The sequence below is a fragment of the Amyelois transitella genome, chromosome 12 (genome assembly GCF_032362555.1).
Source record: "Amyelois transitella isolate CPQ chromosome 12, ilAmyTran1.1, whole genome shotgun sequence".
Taxonomy (NCBI): Eukaryota; Metazoa; Arthropoda; class Insecta; order Lepidoptera; family Pyralidae; genus Amyelois; species Amyelois transitella.
Window position 1 is genome coordinate 11,282,334 of NC_083515.1, and position 16,981 is coordinate 11,299,314.

The following is a 16,981-nucleotide window of genomic DNA, read 5'->3' on the forward strand; positions in this document are numbered from 1 at the left end:
AAGTTAACTTATATTCAGAACACGATGATGTAAGAATTAAAATTAATGAAAGAAAGTGAGAAGAACCCTTAGTTCTTCTCACTTTCTTTCATCCCAGAAAAAGACTGCGCGGGGGAAGCCACAAGTAAAAGCTTGTATTGTATATATAAGTAAAAGTACACTAGAGGATGTCCGCGGCTCCGCTCTCGTAAAACGTAAAATCACCTATATAGCGGTTCCCACTGGAATTCTGGGAAATCGTCTCTCACACTAGACCCTAGTAGTTCCCGGCACCAATACAAAAAAGAATAGCACCACTCCACCTCTCACCTATGAATGTCTTAAAAGGCGCCCAAGGAAAAGCTTATTTATAAACTAGTTATTTTTTTTTGGGCGATGGGCTATCAAGTTGTCACTATTTGAATCTCAATTCTATCATTAAGCCAAACAACTAAATGTGGCCTATCAGTCTTTTCCAGACTATTGGCTCTATCTACCCCGCAAGGGATATAGACGTGAATATATGTATGCATGCATCCTAGACCACATAAAGTTTGAGCTGTGTGTTGAAATGTCAGTGAGTCATTCACTTCTTAATATTTAGAACGGTTATGTTAGCACCATATCTACATTTCAAACATAACTATGCTAGGGTTCACAGGATGCTCAACTTGCAAGCTAAACTAAACAAAATAGTGTGGAATATGTTTAATTGGATTTTTATTATTAATCATAAATCAGGAAAATAATACAAAAGCCACTTTATTATAAAAGCACCAAATAGTGTTATCAATTAAACCTCATCAATTAGTTCAACCAATGGCAATTAATAAATAGGTCGTTATAATTTGTTATCACTAGTTACATGTAAAAATATTATTCAAATTGTTCAAGTCTCTACCACTTAAGAACAAATATTGAGCTCACTGTCTGTACGTCACATCCTGACCGCACTACATACAGGACAACTATTGGACTCCGCACCTTCAGGCAAGCATTCTATGTGAAATGAATGCCTGCAATTATACACTTTTAGGTTTGAAGCATTAGACAAGTCCTTGAAAATAATGCGACCTTGACAAACACAACACAGGAAATCATCAGTCACTGAGATTCCTCTCCGCTGACCGATAATGAGCTTCTCATGAATCTCAAAGAAATTCCGCAGTGTGATCACTTTGCAGGCCTCCTGCACTGATAGCTGGAGCCTGTAATCACACATCATCTTCGCCAGAGAGTCCTTCAAGTCTTTGATTTCACATCCAGACTTAATGTTCTGTATTAACATCCGAGGGTCCACATAGTTCCCTATCCTTTTCAAGAGCAATGTGACATACTCGGGTTTGTCTACAGTTTGCTTGATGAGATCCGTCCAGAGCTCCTTGTCGTTGTGCTCCTGGCAGAAGTTGATGGCTTGCTTGATGTCGTGGAGCTGCTCGATGATGATCTGCAAAGCTTCTCTAGTGTTGCCGATGCGACCAAGCAGAAACACCATTTCTGGATAGAACTCATTGCTCTGACACACATCCAGTGCCTCCTGGATGGGATAGTTGTCACTGCACTTGAGGAACGGCAGAAGTTTCTCTTTATCATACTTGGCATAGAGCTTCACCAGTTTCCCGTGATACTTGCCATTGGGTTCCCTCTTACTGTAAGCATGCAGGTACTGGAACAACAAGTAGTCATGTTTCTCCAGCTGCTTCTCAACCACTTCAACTGGAATTTTATTTTCCAGAAGCAAGGATATTGCTTCATTGCAGTCCAAGGTCATTAAGTCTAATATTTTGTCATGAATCACATTATACATTTTGTAATCGGAAATGAGTTTGAATACATCTTTATGCTGAAGCTTGAGGTATGCATTGAGGGCTTTGTCATATTTCCTCTGATAGCAATACAGCATGGCTAAGGCCTCCAGGTAAGTGTTTTTGTCCACTTCTGTCGTCAGCAAGTGATCCAGCACCCCTTTTATAATAACCCCTGTGTTGTACAGCCTGTGATTCCAATCCTTCACCAGCCTGAGGAATCCTTGTGGATCCACTTTTAAGAACTCATAAAAAATAAGTTCATAAATGTGTGGGCTCAAGCACTGCTCCGGATTTTTAGGTACATAGGGGCTGATAGCCCTGAGCTGATTGACTTCAGCAAACTTTACAATTTGGTTTTCCCACAAGGCCTTGTCATTCTTGCAAATGCGGGCGCAGAGGATGGCCGCCTCCTCAAACAGGTGCTCTGATAATAAATGGTCCAAATATTGCACTCCAACAATGACTAACGAGTGCTTTGCAGTCTTCCCTCCGACTTCCTCCAGCACCGCCATGGCTTTGTCAAATCTGCTGTGTTCTGTGAGCCAGGTTATTTTTTCATCAATATCATAGGGACTAGCTACAAGTATATCTTTAGGAGATACAATAAAAAATCTATTTTCTTCAATGAGCATATCTAGAAAGTAGTCATTACAAGAGTATTCTTCATAACCCCGAATATTGAGGAAGTCAGTGGACACTTCACAAAATTCACAATCTTTGTAATCAGCGACCATCAGAACCGGCCGCTGGGCCTTGCCTGTCTCAGGATCATAATCCTTTGGCACTCCTAGCAATACCAGCTGGTCCTCCAGCGGGCCTAGTCCACTAATATAATAGTCTGTCTGGAAGGTATATACAGGATCTACTAAGTACTCAGTGACATCTCTGGTCTGAAGCTCAATTTGACTACGCTTTCTTATAACACATATCCGAACAGTGTCAACCCAACCAATCATTAAAGTCTTGGGGGCTGACCACAGTAGATTGCAGCGGTAATCCTCAATAGATCTGTTGGGACACTTTTCCCACTGGATGAGACCTAGGGAGCATCTTGCTTGGAGGTCGTAGACCCGGACACCAACCTCACTGGCCCAAGCTATGAAGCGGTCATGCCAGGAGATGGCCTGCACGTAGCCTTCACATTCAAACAGCACAGTACTACGGATGCGGTTCAGAAATGTCTTTTCGTATAGTGTGAGTTTAGTGTCACCTGAAACAATATTATAATTCAAAATTTATTCAATGAAGCTGGAGATAATGGTAGAGGAGCTTCCACATACATACATATAATCCCGTCTATATCCCTTGCAAGGTAGACAGAGCCATCAGTCTTGAAAATCTGAAAGGCCATGTTCGGTGGTTTGGCTGAATGATAGAATTGAAATACAAATACTGACTGCCAGCCCATCACCTAAAGAAGAATCCTAAGTTTGTAAGCTTATCCCTTAGTCGCCTTTTACGACATCCGTGTGAAAGAGATGGAGTGGTCCTATTCTTTTTTATTGGAGCCTTTAAAAAAATGTACCTGTACTGGTAATTGTAATACAAAAGAGAAATCACACTCTATATTACCAGTGAGGAATCTTCTTCCAGAACCTGATTTAAAGTATAATGGATCTAATGCCACAGATTTGATCACTCTTCCGAGAGGCAAGCTGTGGGCATTATCACTCGAGTAGAGTCCGTACACAAGCACTTTCCCATCATCAGAACAGCTAGCGATGTAGTCTCCGTTCAGATCCACGGAAATCTTGTTCACGGCGATAGCGTGAGCTCGCAACTCCTTATCCTTCCCGTCTTGTGAAATTGGCACAGTATTTCCTTCGTGGTCCAGCAGGTGTATCACCCCCCATTGCGTGCCAAGACAAATGAACTTTGTATGAACACAGATACAGCTCACTGCATCCTTCTGTAGGATGTTTTGCACATCATTACCCATTCTATCGTATTTCAACTTTGGCTCCTCATCTGGAGGCAAACTGTCACAGCTCTCCAAATTCAGAGCCATGATTTAACTTTCACAATAAACGTAGCGATCACATATTATTTAAACCAATCTTATCCTATCCTCCTTTCAGTGATTCAATTTTTAGTTTTCTTTCTGACGAGTTTTCCTTTTGCAAATATTATTGACATATATACCTTTAGGTGACAATGGCAACTCTTATATATTTTTTTTTAAGTATGTAGAGGCACAATCATCCATTCAGACACTATACTCAAACACTGCCGTACCATCCAAATCCAAAGGGGGAATAACCTATCACTTATAAGTAGGTACATAAAAAATCGACACTCCAAAGAGTAAAGTAATACTACTCATTGCAAAAACCCAGCGTAGTAAACAATTAGGTACTTAGCTTAGTGTAGATACCTATCATTACTATTTAGAGATAAACAAGCAGCTCCATAAAGACTTGGCTAGTTCTTTACAAAATGTTTTTGGTAGGATGCTTTATTTATATTATATTATTTGTATCATATTTATTAGACATCACTAGTATCATACATAATAACATAACACACTCAAACCACACGAACCACACGTCATTACATATCAGTTTTGTTTGTGTGCGAGTCATTTGCATTGCACACATAGTTATATGTAAATAATTTCAATCACATAATGTACATACTGATAAGACAGTACTTACAGATAAACAACCTCATGCTACAAAGTTAAATAAGTACCTACTTTTTTAGACAATCTGTACTGTAGCTATTATTTTAGTATATTGTTACCTACCTAACATTAATGTCATGATTTTACTAAAGTTAGCATGCAGGCCCGTGATAAAGCAGGTCCGTCGTTTGCTGTCCACGCAGCAGAGGAGCATAGGGCCGGTGGTGTTCCACAAGTTGGAGGGCGCGGACCGCGGCGTCGCAGTGTACGGCCTCAACAGCCCTAAGGACAGGAACGCTCTGGGATTCGACCTTATCAAGGCCATGAAAGAAGTCCACAAGCTGATAAGAGAAGATTCAGAAATATCTGTTGTCATACTGCACAGCATGGTGCCAGGCATTTTTTGCGCCGGTAACACATTCACACATACATATTTTCTTTACAAATTATTTAGTAATTGTAAATCCTAGACTAATGGTAACAATGGATTATTAGTATTCCAGGAAATTTAGTTAGATTTTTGTGACCAAGATTTAAGCTGGCAGAAGCTACTTACTCTTAATGAAATTTATTTAAATATAGTATTCAAAATTTATTGTTTCAGGAGCCAACTTAAAGGAGCGCTTCCAAATGTCTGATGCTGAAGTTGCAACTTTTGTGAGAGGTCTGCGTGGAACATTTATAGAAGTGGAAGACCTGCCCATGCCAACTATAGCAGCAGTTGAAGGTGCAGCTGTTGGTGGAGGCCTGGAGCTGGCCTTGGCTTGTGACCTCCGTGTAGCAGCTCACACAGCCAAGCTAGGGCTTGTGGAGACTGGTAGAGGTCTCATACCGGGTGCTGGTGGTACTCAAAGGCTACCCCGAGCCATACATGTAAATGTTGCTAAGGAATTGATATTCACTTCTCGAATCATTGATGGTGATACAGCATTTTCATTAGGTAGGTGTTTATCACATAATAAACTTAGTGGATAAACTGATAGTAAACTGAGTGGCTGAAAATCTTTATAACTGCTTAATAAATGCTTTTAATACTCGTATATGTTCCAGGATTGGTTAATTACAGTGTGCCGCAAAATAGTGAGAAGAATGCAGCTTTTGAAAAGTCTTTGAGTCTGGCTCGGGAGATCATCCAGAATGCACCAATAGCACTGAGGTGTGCCAAGCAGGCTGTCAACGAGGGTCTGCAGCTGGACATTAAGCAGGGCTATGATGTGGAGCAGAAGTACTACGAGATCAATATCCCAACCAAGGACAGGCAAGAGGGAATGATCTCTTTTTTAGAGAAACGAAAACCCAAATATCAAGGACACTGATCTGTGATACATGATGATTCTGGTTCTTAATAAGTGTTCATATTTGTTACTATTTGAATAAGTTTTAGATGTATATTTTTGATACCTTTTCAGAATGTTAAAGTTAAGTATTAAGTTTCAAGTTAAAATAAAATCTTTCTCCTTCCATCATCTTCTTTGTGTAAAACATTTTTAAATTTGCACTGGTATGTAAGCGTTAACATAAAAACATCTGTATAACATGTAACTTTTTATTTCCTTACAAGTCAGTTCTTTCACATATTACAAATTAATTTCATCATTCTCCTTACTATGTACACAAATAACAAGCCTTATCACAGCAGCCTCTTACAGTCAGTATTAGCTGAGTTTGAGGCATTCCTTCAGCTGTTGTTTAGTGTCATCAGGGGAAGTCACTCTGTGTCCAATAGTTCGAGGATCATTGTAAATCTCATGGTCATTGCCTCCGGCTTCTGTTTTATCACCAAAAAAGTGAATCTCCTCAAAATTCTCATCTACAACATGTCTGAGACAATATGTCTTGTCCCACCCTGTGGGGAACACATCCACGCTAATCTGCCCACCCAGGGCAAATGTTAATGGTGTATCTTTAAATTCACTTACAAGAGCAGCAACAAATTGTTCCCTTATCTTATGTTCTTTGTCAAAAACTGAGAATTGTTCCCTCTCAGCCTGATTGCAGGAGCGGCCCACCGGGCAGAGGTTGATCATGCTGGATCGAAACTCCACAAAGTTGCCTCTCTTGGCTGGGAGCTCCAACATAGACATGTATCTGAGAGCAAAATTGATGACTTTTTGTAACATCTGCTCCCCCAGGCAGCTGAGGATGCTCTCGGAGCTGCGCAGCTCACCCGCGCGGTATTGCACCACGCCATTCTCACAGAACACGTAATCGAACTGCGATGCCACACTCTCGCCGCCCATCTGCTCCACAATTTTTGCGTAGTCTGAACCACTAACGAGACCCACGGATGCGCGCGGCTTCACTTCATCCAGCAAAAACTTCTTCAGTGGCTCTGTGATAATTTGCCGCGGCTTCGTCAGCGTACCGTCCACGTCGAATAAATATAATGAGGTTTTGCGAGTCGCCATGTCGTTCTGCAGGCAACGTTTGAATTTTGGAGCCAAAACAAACAAGAGGTCAATAACTGGGCGCGTTGGCCGGAGCGCGAATGCTAACACTTCAATCGGGTAGTAGCTGGGACGTCACGTCAGTCCTGACTTTGCTGTCAAAACAATTGCCGACATGGCACAGCGCTCAGGCGCCGCTTGCGCCCTCGTCCTGTGTTTTATCACCACTATCGCTCAAACTGTGACGACAACAAAAGGAAAAAATGTACTTTTTCTATTAGGTATGAAATAAATCTATATCTTTTCTGCAGATTTTTTTTGCAACACAAAATATTGTTCCACCAAAACGTTGATGTCCCAAATATGATATTGTTGTTCTGAAACAATGTTATTAATTTATAATATTTAAGACTCTGAAACTTGCTCGAATAAATTGCACAGATATTATTGTATTATTTATTTTATATTGATAGAAATTATATGAAAAGAATGACAATGACAACATAGAATATATTTTTTATTGTTTTACAAGCAGTGACATAAAAATAAAATATAGTATGTATGTAAAAAAGTCTTCAAGAAACACTTAATATGAAAAACACTTGAAAATTAACGTCATACTTAGGTGATTAATGGGTTGGTATCCCACCTACCTATAATAATTTCTAGAGCGCCATTAAATAAGTGTAATACCTATGTTGGGCTTTGATGTGCGATGTCATGTCAATTGGCCGGTTTTTTAAATATTTTTACTTAACTGCAGAGTTAATTCCGTCTGTTCTGTTTTGCGGAGTTCCCTGGAATATTTTCCACTTTTAAGACCGTTTTTTTTATGGGACCACCCGGACTATACCACTCATTGTAATGCAAATAAATTATTTAAATCGGATGATAAATAACAGAGATATACCGTAACGTAACATAATTACATATAAAATATAGTCCAATTGAGAACATCCTCCTTTTTTGAAGTCGGTTAAAAATTACCATAGGTAGGTAATCTGTTTGTAGTATGTATGTTCTTGTAGTTTTCCATTTCCTGTAACTGTAAGTAATAATGCACCTTCTATACACCTGAGCGTTGTGAGGACTCCAATGATACCTCGTCTTTGAAAATGAGCCAGGAGCATGCTATGCGTGCTATACATACTAAGCCATACAGCTGAACGTGGCCTTTCAGTATTTTCTGTTCGCTCTGTCTACCCGGCAAGAGATGCAGACGTGATTATATGTATGTATTAATATTTGGCGAATCCCGTCTGGCAAGCGATCACGATCCTAATAAAAACCATCTATATTGTGGCTATTATGTCCGGTCGGCTCATGACATCAACTACTAGTGATATAGGAATATTTATCTTATGTAACTATGTACCAAAACCGGATCTGCCACAGCTAGCGCAGACGTGAGAGATAGGTTACAATAGAATAGATTTATTTTCAAAATTGGATACAAGATATCACTTATGACGTCACCAAAATTACGGTTCTCGAAATTACCTGAAAAGAACATTTCATTATAAACCTGTTGCCAGCGGATGACGGCGGGTTCGAGCTGGGTGCGTACCTGAACAAGATCTGCCAGACGCCGAACATAGATGAACTGGCACGCCGGAGCCTACTCTTCAATAATGCCTTCTCATCCGTCAGCAGTTGCTCGCCAAGGTTACTCTTAGAAAGTATAATTCTCGTAGATTAGCTATACCTAAGGGTAACATATTGGTAAAGCTTTATAGAATGACGTATCTACATGTGGTTTGAATGCCAATGGATGCTCTTACGTTGAAGGAACATATTGTGAGAAAACTGGCACAGTCACAGTCACGGTGAAGTGGCTGTCGGTCTATTTGAGGTCATTGACACATAGAAAGACTTCCAGCTTCTCCTCATTCACGTGGCAACCGGGAAAGACGTCAGGAAAACGTTACCGATTTGATATTGGTTCCTTTCATACATCTGTTTCTGCTTCGCAGCCGCGCCGCCCTGCTGACGGGCACTCCGAGCCACCAGAATGGCATGTACGGACTGCACCAGGGCGTACACCACTTCAACTCCTTTGACAACGTCTCTAGTCTGCCTAACGTTCTTCGCGATCATGGGGTCTTCACTGGTATGAATATTTTTTTTATTGATTCTAGGCATTTTCTAGCCGTATAAAGACTTTACAACGACTTATGGCGGCCTTCCTCTAGTAGATATCAACTTAGCAACTCTTCTTTGAGAATTTGAAATCTTCCATAAAAATTATTGTCATTTAGCTATTTATCTCTTAGGAGGCTCCAGTAATCGCTTATGATCACGACTCAAGTGTGCAAAATATGAAGTAAATAAGCACCTACATGTTGTGATTCCAGGGATAATCGGCAAGAAACACGTAGGGCCCAGCAGCGTGTACCGCTTCGACTACGAGCAGACGGAGGAGAACAACCACATAGACCAGGTGGGCCGCAACATCACGCACATCAAGCTGCTGGCGAGGCAGTTCCTCCGCCGGGCCAAGAAGGCTCAAAAGTTAGTACCTACATTTAATTTATGAATGGAGGCGAATCCCCCAGGGGTCACGCTAAAACATCTACCTATTAACCACAAGGGCTATTTTGCCACTTAAATAGAAAACAATCTTTATTTGCTTTGAACAAGGGTTTACAAAAGGTGTAGCATACAACATATTTTAGCCATTAATATAGCATACAAATATTATAATATTGAACATAAGTCAAATAAATTTAATCTAAATAAAATGATGATATTGTTATGTCAATTAAACTATAAATAGTAATTTCATATTAATCAATTTTTGATTTCAATTAAATAAAAATAATTATGAATAATTAAATTACTATTTAAAATTGAGGAATTCATGGACTGTGTAAAAAGTATGTTCCATAAGCCAGCTAAATATATTTTTTTAATAAATTTTAGTTCAATCATTTAATCTCTTCTGATATTTTGTTAAATTTGGATATGAACATAAATAACAATTCTTTTTAAATCTTTAATTTTTCGGTATTACATCTAACACTAATCTATGCACATTTCGTGTTCTTCTTGGGTAGGTATACCTCTCGAGACTCTTTGAACAATTTGTAATTAGTTTTACAAATTTGCCAATTTCAAATAAGTAGGTACCTACAGACAAGGATGTGGAAGAATGTAGAGGCTTACACGATACGTCTGGTGCTACTCCATAAATGACTCGTATACATTTTTTTGCACAATAAATGTTTGCTCAATCGTAGTACTATTTCCAAATATCACGAGACCATATCAGAGGACGGACTCCACAGGCATGGTAAGCTATTTCAGCTGCAAGTTTGTACAACGAAAATGTTTGCAATAAAATCAACAAGATTTTGTTGCAAACATTTTCGGGCTGTTTTTTCCAATCTAAATTTTTGTCAAAAGCTAGAAATTGTAAATTTTTTACCCTATGCAATTTTATTCCTTCGTATGTTATATTTAGATCACTCAGATTAAAATTTACGTTAAATGTCTGTGTATGAATGTGTGTGTGTTGTCCGTATTGTAGGTAGATATGATACATAAAGTTAAAAAAAAATATGTGTTATTTGTAAACCCGTATATTTGAGACGTTTGCCTCATCTTGTGGTAACACCGCTGTCCGCTAGCTGGGACTGGGGTCTTCCTCTATACTTGACTCATTTTTTGCTTCCCTCGGTCCGGCGCCGGAAGCTGCTAAGTCCGGAAGTACTGCGAACTTATATCCCCTCAAAGTCGATAGTTGTTTCGTTTGAAAGCTATTTACCTGCAACAAGTTGATAAATAACATTGGTTCCAGGCCATTTTTCCTGCTGATCGGCTTCCATGACCCGCACCGCTGCGGACACAATGAACCTCAGTACGGCCCCTTCTGCGAGAGATTCGGCTCCGGCGAAGAAGGCATGGGGGTCATTCCCGACTGGAAACCTTGGTACTACCAGTGGGAGGAGGTGCAGCTGCCGTACCACATCCAGGTACAAATAACATTACCTATCTATTTTTCTTTAAGTTTAACTTAAACATAGAAAGTGCGATAATTTACTCCTGCTTTTATTTTGCTTCAGGACACAGAGGCCGCGAGAAGAGACGTCGCTGCGCAGTACACCACAATGTCCAGGCTCGATCAAGGTGAAAACTTGTTTTTATTATACAACAGAACACATATGTACTTACTTTTATCGAGATTATTTTTACTAAAATAAAATCAATTTTAAATGCAATGCATTTTGCATCTGATTAGTCGATCTGGGTATTCACCTGACTACCAAGTCGCCAGATTGCTACCTTCTGTTCTACATCACCATACATCCCCCTACACGTCACGCTCCGCAGGTGTGGGTCTGGTCCTCAAGGAGCTCGCAGCGGCGGGCCATCTGGACGACACGCTGGTGATATTCACATCAGATAACGGCATCCCGTTCCCGGGGGGCCGCACCAACCTGTACGAGGCGGGGCTCCGCGAGCCGCTGCTGCTGGCGTCGCCGGAGCCCGGGGCGCGCCGCGGGGAGGCCTCCGGGGCGCTCGTCAGCCTTCTCGACCTCATGCCCACCGTGCTCGACTGGTTCCACATCCCGGCGAAAGAACAGGATTCTAATGAAATCAGGGAGCCTGATGCACCGAAAAGTCTGCTGCCCATACTTGAGAAAGGTAGCTAAAATTCTGCATAACCTTATGTAGCTTCTCCAGCTTTTGTTGTGAAGCGTGGTAAATAGTTCAAAGCATCAATCATCAAAACCATCTTTGTCATTAGGCTTATTATGGGACCTGAATTACCTTAGACCTTATATTGATTAATTAGATTTTTTAGATTAGATAGATTAATTTGAGCCTTAAACAAATTTCAGTAAAATTTAATATTAAAATTGCCAATCCATATAAAGTTATATTTTTTATTATTTATATTTCATGTATTCTCTCGTCCACATTTCTATTCTAACTTTGGATAATTGTGAAGTTGACGTTATTAAAAAAAAAACGCTGCAGTGCAGTTTGTTGGTTCTTCTGCACTGACACTTTGAAAGCGGCAGTAAACTTAGTTTTAAGGGACTTATTGGACGTCAACCAATGTTGTGAAAACAAAAGATATGACAATTATTAAGTGATATTGAAATGTCCTATAATGATGAATAAGAGTTTTGAATTTGAATTCAATGAAGCTTAGGTAAGTTTAAAGTTATATGCATTCTTCAGAGCCGCCAGCTTCGGAGTCCGATGCGGTGTTTGCGTCGCAGACGCACCACGAGGTGACGATGTACTACCCGATGCGCGCAGTGCGCACGCGCCGATACAAGCTCATACACAACCTCAACTTCGGCATGCCCTTCCCCATCGACCAGGACCTCTACGTCTCGCCTTCCTTCCAGGTTAGTTAGCTCAGAGGGCTACAGTTATTGTTGCCAATTTATGAGCTCTACCATCCTACTACCAAGGGTGCGAAAGTCAGGATACATGAAGCAACAAGGAAACCTTTTAAGAAATCACCTTTTACCTCAGGAAAAAGACAGTGGTCCTTATTAATAGAAAACTTTTAAATAAAAAGGGTGAGAGAATTAATGTTATGGTAATAAGACTTGTTGTTTGCAGGACATACTGAACCGCACGCGCAGCAAGCAGCCGTTGCCGTGGTACAAGACGCTGAAGCAGTATTACTACCGGCCGCAGTGGGAGCTCTACGACGTCCAGCGCGACCCGATGGAGCTCAACAATCTGCACGGTTCTTTCTTTGATATTTTCATTAATATAAGTTACCGACCGCAGGATGACTCTGAAATCGCGTTGCAATTTGAAAGAAGGCACTCAGTATCTGATTCTCCTTCTCAATAATTAGCAAAAATAGAGTGAAAGAAGAAGTGTGGGAATCCACGCCGGCGGTGTGCAGACAAACGAATTCAAACGCGACTAGGCAGCGAATTGACAATTTTTTTTTTTTTTTTCTAAATTAAGTTGTGTGTATTTTGTTTACTTATTTTATGTTAAGTTAAGCGTATAAGCGTGTTCATGACATGAAATATGTCTTTAAATATGGAACGCGATTTACCAGACGGACACCATGTACCTTTTTTTTTTGTCGAAGAGAACACCTAACTACGCACATTTCCATGCTGGTAATGAGAAAAACATTACAGACGTGATTATATGTACATATACATACATAAATTACGTAATATCTCTGCTACAGCTATGTCCACGTCTACCACGTACTTTAGAAATAAAGGGGTGACCGTATTTGTTCGCAGGCAAGCCGTCGCTGAGCGCGGTGGAGGCCGAGCTAGCGTCGCGCCTGCGGGCGTGGCAGCGCGCCTCCCGCGACCCGTGGCGGTGCGCGCCCGGCGCCGTGGCGGAGCGCGCGCCCGGCGCCCGCGCCGTCTGCCGCAGCCTCGACAACGGCCTGTAGACTGTTGTTACCCGGCGTAACCTCTTCCCACTCTAATAAGAATTATATTAAACCCCATGTTGAACGTCTTATCTCTCTCCATCACATGAATCAACCAGAGTGATACAATAAAAATGTTGGAGGAAATCAAGCCGCATATGCCTTGCCAACCTTAAATAGAATTTCGTCAGTTTTTAATAAAATTGATAATATTTTTATTTATATTATGATATTATAGGCTACCATTACTACACTCTATTTTATAAAAATACTGATGTTAATGTTTGTATAGATTTACTTGAAGATTAAACACTTATTTAACATTAAACTGAAAATGAGATGACTGGTCAGTGTAAAGAAAAGTATGAGTAGAAAAGGAGTGACCAGTGTGATGGCAAAATGACAGAAGAAACAACTACTATACTGTGTCACCCCCACTCCAAAAGTGGGGGAAGGTATCATCATCATCATCCTGTTTAATCTATTATAGTTGTTAAAGAAAGAAATGAACATTTGATTTTGATTGCGATTTATTGAGAAACAAGAAATAATAAATAAATAATACTACTCACCTTCAAGTCCCCTGTTTCATTTTCATATATAATACATTTACATTTATATCAATAAGTACCTTTTGGAACAAAATAAATATTATATCACATTCAGATGCAGATCTCTTAGTAGAGATTGTACTAGTGACAAATATATTAGCCACTTCTTTTTTAATAATTTTCATTTTTTTTACAGCATTAAACAGAAATAAACTCTTGAAACTCAACCTAATTTATCATAACTTTGGTAAAGAAATTTACAACACACAATGCAACAAAAACATGAAATTATTAGCACCAAAAAATAAATATCGTAACTACAAGAGATTCAATGCCAATAGCTGCCCGTTGTCTGTCAAATGCAGCCGATTCAGTCGTTGTATCTGACATTAAGTAACTCCAGATTGGTGGCGAGCCTCGAGTCCATTATGTGCAAGTTACTCATCATCTTTTCAGTCTCTGAGGCCTGCAAAAACAAAATAGCTTGTTTTTAGGAGAGCTATAAATAAATTGATATAAAGGCACAGAAATGATATAAATCTTGGTATAAATTGATATATGTATCTAAATCTACTTACCACAGCTTTAATACTGTTGAGCTTCTGGTTCTTTATATAAATGGCTTTGATGTAAATGAGAAAATAAACATAGCCTGCCAGGGCTACCAGCATAGCTAAATATTTTATCTTTGATGACCAATAATTAAGCATTTTGCTCTGAAAATAAAAATAAATAATGCGTTCATGGCGTTGATGAAATATTTCTTTTTCAAAATAGGTACCTATTTTGAAAAAATATTAGAATCACACTTACTGGTTTAACCACTACCTCGGGAATATCCGTTGCAAAGAGAGGCATTCAGATAAAATTGCAATAAAAATATTTTGCTTTATCAGCAAATTCGCCTCGCCTATCTAGAGGGTGCGTTATAGACTTAAAGTAAACTACGTTTGTAACGTAATATCAACTTGTTATAAAATTTATTTCGGTTATAAACTCAGTGTTTTTATAGCAAATAAATACTGAAACTACAGTACAGTAGATAGATACAGTTTGTTTATATCTATCTTTGTGGATGTAGGTCAATGAATATAACTATCATATGGAAATGCCGTAATTGTTCAACTTGACTCAGAAATAACAATGATATATCTGTCTCTTTCTCACAACAGTAGTTTTACGAAAGAAAAAACATGTATACTCTTTTATCAGCACCCTTTTCATTGGCTTCGATTTTCTTTTGCTGCCGCTGACGCCATCGAACTTTACCGCTTTGTTTACATGTGGAAAGTTGTCATCGTGATGTTTTTACGTTTTCCCTTGTTTTTTTGACTTTGTACGAAGCTATGCTAGGATTAATCGCTAAACTATAAGATGAAGTAATGTTGTGGCCTATACCAAAGCAAAAATAGGCCGAATCTAACCTTTCACCGGTAAGTGATTAATATATCATTAAATTATTGTCTATCACAAAGTGTATTTATAAAAATATGTTTTAAAACTTTTAATCTTGTTTTGTGAGCTTTAGAAACTTGTAATATTCTCAATATTTCATTCAAATCGAAAACAACATGACGGGTGCTAGTGTCGAACATCATCGAACATAGAATCTTATCGATATATTAGGGTCTAAGTTATGTTATATTTTTCTTCGCGTTTTTGTGTATCAAGGAACGAATCTTGGCTTTAAATGATTCGCATAGAGAAAATCCGGTCAGGGACAAAACATATCCATTTGTGCCTCGGATCTCCAGGCATAACACCTTACCTAGCGGAAGATCTTCCCTTGGTGGCGGTTGAGCCCGAATCATCGCTTACTAATTGCTAAGATAGTAAGGATTCCCAATGTAAAACCAAATAGACATATCATAATTTATAGTTACGACTGTGTCTGTGATCCATCTATAAAATGTTTTCGACTAAACATACAAGTGAACATCTCTGGTCCACCATGTTGGTATCCCGGTTTGTTTATTTAGGTATGCAGGAAAAGTACATGCATAGGGCACTTCCACAGAGAATCGGACTGACATCAGCCGAATAAAATTTCTAGACTTGCCCGGTAGCAATTGCTGCGAGCTCATTGGGCTGCCGCAACACAAAACCAACATATGAGGAGGTTTTTTTTTATAAGCAAAGGAAAATGAGACTGACTTTGCATGCTAACTATACCTACCTACCTTTACACCATTCATTTTTTATTACTACAGAATAAAAGGCTCAGTACAGTACCCGATACAGTGGTACGATGAATTATGATAGTATACTTTTCCCATTGTTTTACGTTAAGTAATATGTTTTTGATTCAATCATGCATTCATTGATTTTTATTTGATCCTTTTTAGTGTGTGAAATTTAAGCTTATGCTCCCCTTCACTTCTTTTAATTTAGTTTAGCACGCTGCTGACTCTACTGGATTTTAAAAGTCACTGAGATAGGATTTTTTTTATTTATCTCGTCTCATTTGTCAAAGTCAACGGCATTATGAGTCAATACAATATAGTATAGGTAATGTGTCAATAAGGCTCAGCTGTTGGAGGCAGTATCTCTAATTCTCTATCTATATTGTAGCCTGGAGGTTTGCAATAAGTATTTAGTTATTTTATTTGTATTTTTAAACTAATTTGTGTTAATTTTTATTCGGATTTTTGTAGGTATTCATTCATAGAAACATCTTTCTCTTATACTCTTTAAATTTGTATAATCTACTGTCTGTAAGTATAAATAATTTTTTGTTACAGACTCAGAAAAATGGCAACAAACTATGCTAAATACGCTCAGTTAATAAATGCGTCGACGAACTATGCGCACCGCATGAAGCGGCTCTCCAATAGAATATTCGGGGAAGTGGCAATTCCCACTAACTCCAAGTCAATGAAGGTGGTCAAGATGTTTTCGGAGCGGCCACTGCATTCCAACGAGGAAATCGTACACTATTACCCGCGACACGTGGAGACGCACGCGCTGATGCTGAAGCTGCGGGAGTACGGGCTGTTCCGCGACGAGCACCAGGACTTCAAGGAGGAGATGAAGAGACTGCGGGAGCTGCGAGGGAAGGTCAAGGTGTGGCGGCGGACGCTCGATAAAAAAGAATAGTTGCTATATGTTTTAATAGATGTGTAAATATTACAGCAATGTATATACCTATAAATATTAGACCAAATAAATCCTTAGGTTTCTATGCCGAATGATTAGAATTTCTTTTATATCTGTAACCACTCTTGCGAATTTCATAAAATTCTGTGCACTCTTTTCACTTT

At 39.3% G+C, this 16,981-nt stretch overlaps 5 protein-coding genes across 9 annotated transcripts; 3 read left to right on the forward strand and 2 right to left on the reverse strand.

Moving 5' to 3' along the window:
- Nucleotides 1-723: 723 nt before the first annotated feature.
- LOC106133153 (vacuolar protein sorting-associated protein 41 homolog) lies at nt 724-4,248 on the reverse strand. The gene is made up of 2 exons (XM_013332783.2): nt 3,360-4,248; nt 724-2,997 (listed from the first exon to the last, which is right to left on the reverse strand). The coding sequence occupies exons 1-2, from the start codon at nt 3,793-3,795 to the stop codon at nt 917-919; spliced, it is 2,517 nt and encodes an 838-aa protein (XP_013188237.1). The 5' UTR covers nt 3,796-4,248; the 3' UTR covers nt 724-916.
- Nucleotides 4,249-4,547: 299 nt separating this feature from the next.
- LOC106133146 (enoyl-CoA hydratase domain-containing protein 2, mitochondrial) lies at nt 4,548-6,712 on the forward strand. The gene is made up of 3 exons (XM_013332771.2): nt 4,548-4,821; nt 5,015-5,350; nt 5,461-6,712. The coding sequence occupies exons 1-3, from the start codon at nt 4,548-4,550 to the stop codon at nt 5,724-5,726; spliced, it is 876 nt and encodes a 291-aa protein (XP_013188225.1). The 3' UTR covers nt 5,727-6,712.
- Nucleotides 5,019-6,818, reverse strand: LOC106133147 (phosphomannomutase). Its single transcript, XM_013332772.2, has one exon. It carries the CDS (start codon nt 6,816-6,818, stop codon nt 6,066-6,068), a length of 753 nt encoding a protein of 250 aa, XP_013188226.1. The 3' UTR covers nt 5,019-6,065.
- A 135-nt stretch (nt 6,819-6,953) lies between these two features.
- Nucleotides 6,954-13,748, forward strand: LOC106133149 (N-sulphoglucosamine sulphohydrolase). Its single transcript, XM_060946838.1, has 10 exons — nt 6,954-7,078; nt 8,333-8,462; nt 8,771-8,907; nt 9,152-9,308; nt 10,597-10,771; nt 10,862-10,925; nt 11,130-11,444; nt 11,988-12,160; nt 12,381-12,510; nt 13,034-13,748. The coding sequence occupies exons 1-10, from the start codon at nt 6,973-6,975 to the stop codon at nt 13,189-13,191; spliced, it is 1,545 nt and encodes a 514-aa protein (XP_060802821.1). The 5' UTR covers nt 6,954-6,972; the 3' UTR covers nt 13,192-13,748.
- A 2,414-nt stretch (nt 13,749-16,162) lies between these two features.
- Nucleotides 16,163-16,909, forward strand: LOC106133148 (small ribosomal subunit protein mS33). 5 transcript variants are annotated; one of them, XM_013332778.2, is made up of 2 exons: nt 16,163-16,263; nt 16,463-16,909. In XM_013332778.2, exon 2 carries the CDS (start codon nt 16,473-16,475, stop codon nt 16,815-16,817), a length of 345 nt encoding a protein of 114 aa, XP_013188232.1. In that variant the 5' UTR covers nt 16,163-16,263; nt 16,463-16,472; the 3' UTR covers nt 16,818-16,909. The 5 variants fall into 5 exon arrangements, with proteins under 5 accessions (XP_013188232.1, XP_013188229.1, XP_013188227.1 ...); XM_013332775.2 differs by having other exon boundaries at nt 16,200-16,299; XM_013332773.2 differs by having other exon boundaries at nt 16,223-16,310.
- The last annotated feature ends 72 nt before the right edge of the window (nt 16,910-16,981 follow it).

What these genes read in the sequence shown, in the direction of transcription:
- LOC106133153 (XM_013332783.2), bottom strand. Translation starts at nt 3,795, where the DNA reads ATGGCTCTGAATTTGGAGAGCTGTGACAGTTTGCCTCCAGATGAGGAG. An exon ending in TGGAAGAAGATTCCTCACTG is followed by an intron (nt 2,998 to 3,359) that starts GTAATATAGAGT and finishes ATATTGTTTCAG; the next exon opens with GTGACACTAAACTCACACTA.
- LOC106133146 (XM_013332771.2), top strand. Translation starts at nt 4,548, where the DNA reads ATGATTTTACTAAAGTTAGCATGCAGGCCCGTGATAAAGCAGGTCCGT. An exon ending in GCCAGGCATTTTTTGCGCCG is followed by an intron (nt 4,822 to 5,014) that starts GTAACACATTCA and finishes TTATTGTTTCAG; the next exon opens with GAGCCAACTTAAAGGAGCGC. An exon ending in TGATACAGCATTTTCATTAG is followed by an intron (nt 5,351 to 5,460) that starts GTAGGTGTTTAT and finishes TATATGTTCCAG; the next exon opens with GATTGGTTAATTACAGTGTG.
- LOC106133147 (XM_013332772.2), bottom strand. Translation starts at nt 6,818, where the DNA reads ATGGCGACTCGCAAAACCTCATTATATTTATTCGACGTGGACGGTACG.
- LOC106133149 (XM_060946838.1), top strand. Translation starts at nt 6,973, where the DNA reads ATGGCACAGCGCTCAGGCGCCGCTTGCGCCCTCGTCCTGTGTTTTATC. An exon ending in CGATCATGGGGTCTTCACTG is followed by an intron (nt 8,908 to 9,151) that starts GTATGAATATTT and finishes TTGTGATTCCAG; the next exon opens with GGATAATCGGCAAGAAACAC. An exon ending in GCTGCCCATACTTGAGAAAG is followed by an intron (nt 11,445 to 11,987) that starts GTAGCTAAAATT and finishes TGCATTCTTCAG; the next exon opens with AGCCGCCAGCTTCGGAGTCC.
- LOC106133148 (XM_013332778.2), top strand. Translation starts at nt 16,473, where the DNA reads ATGGCAACAAACTATGCTAAATACGCTCAGTTAATAAATGCGTCGACG.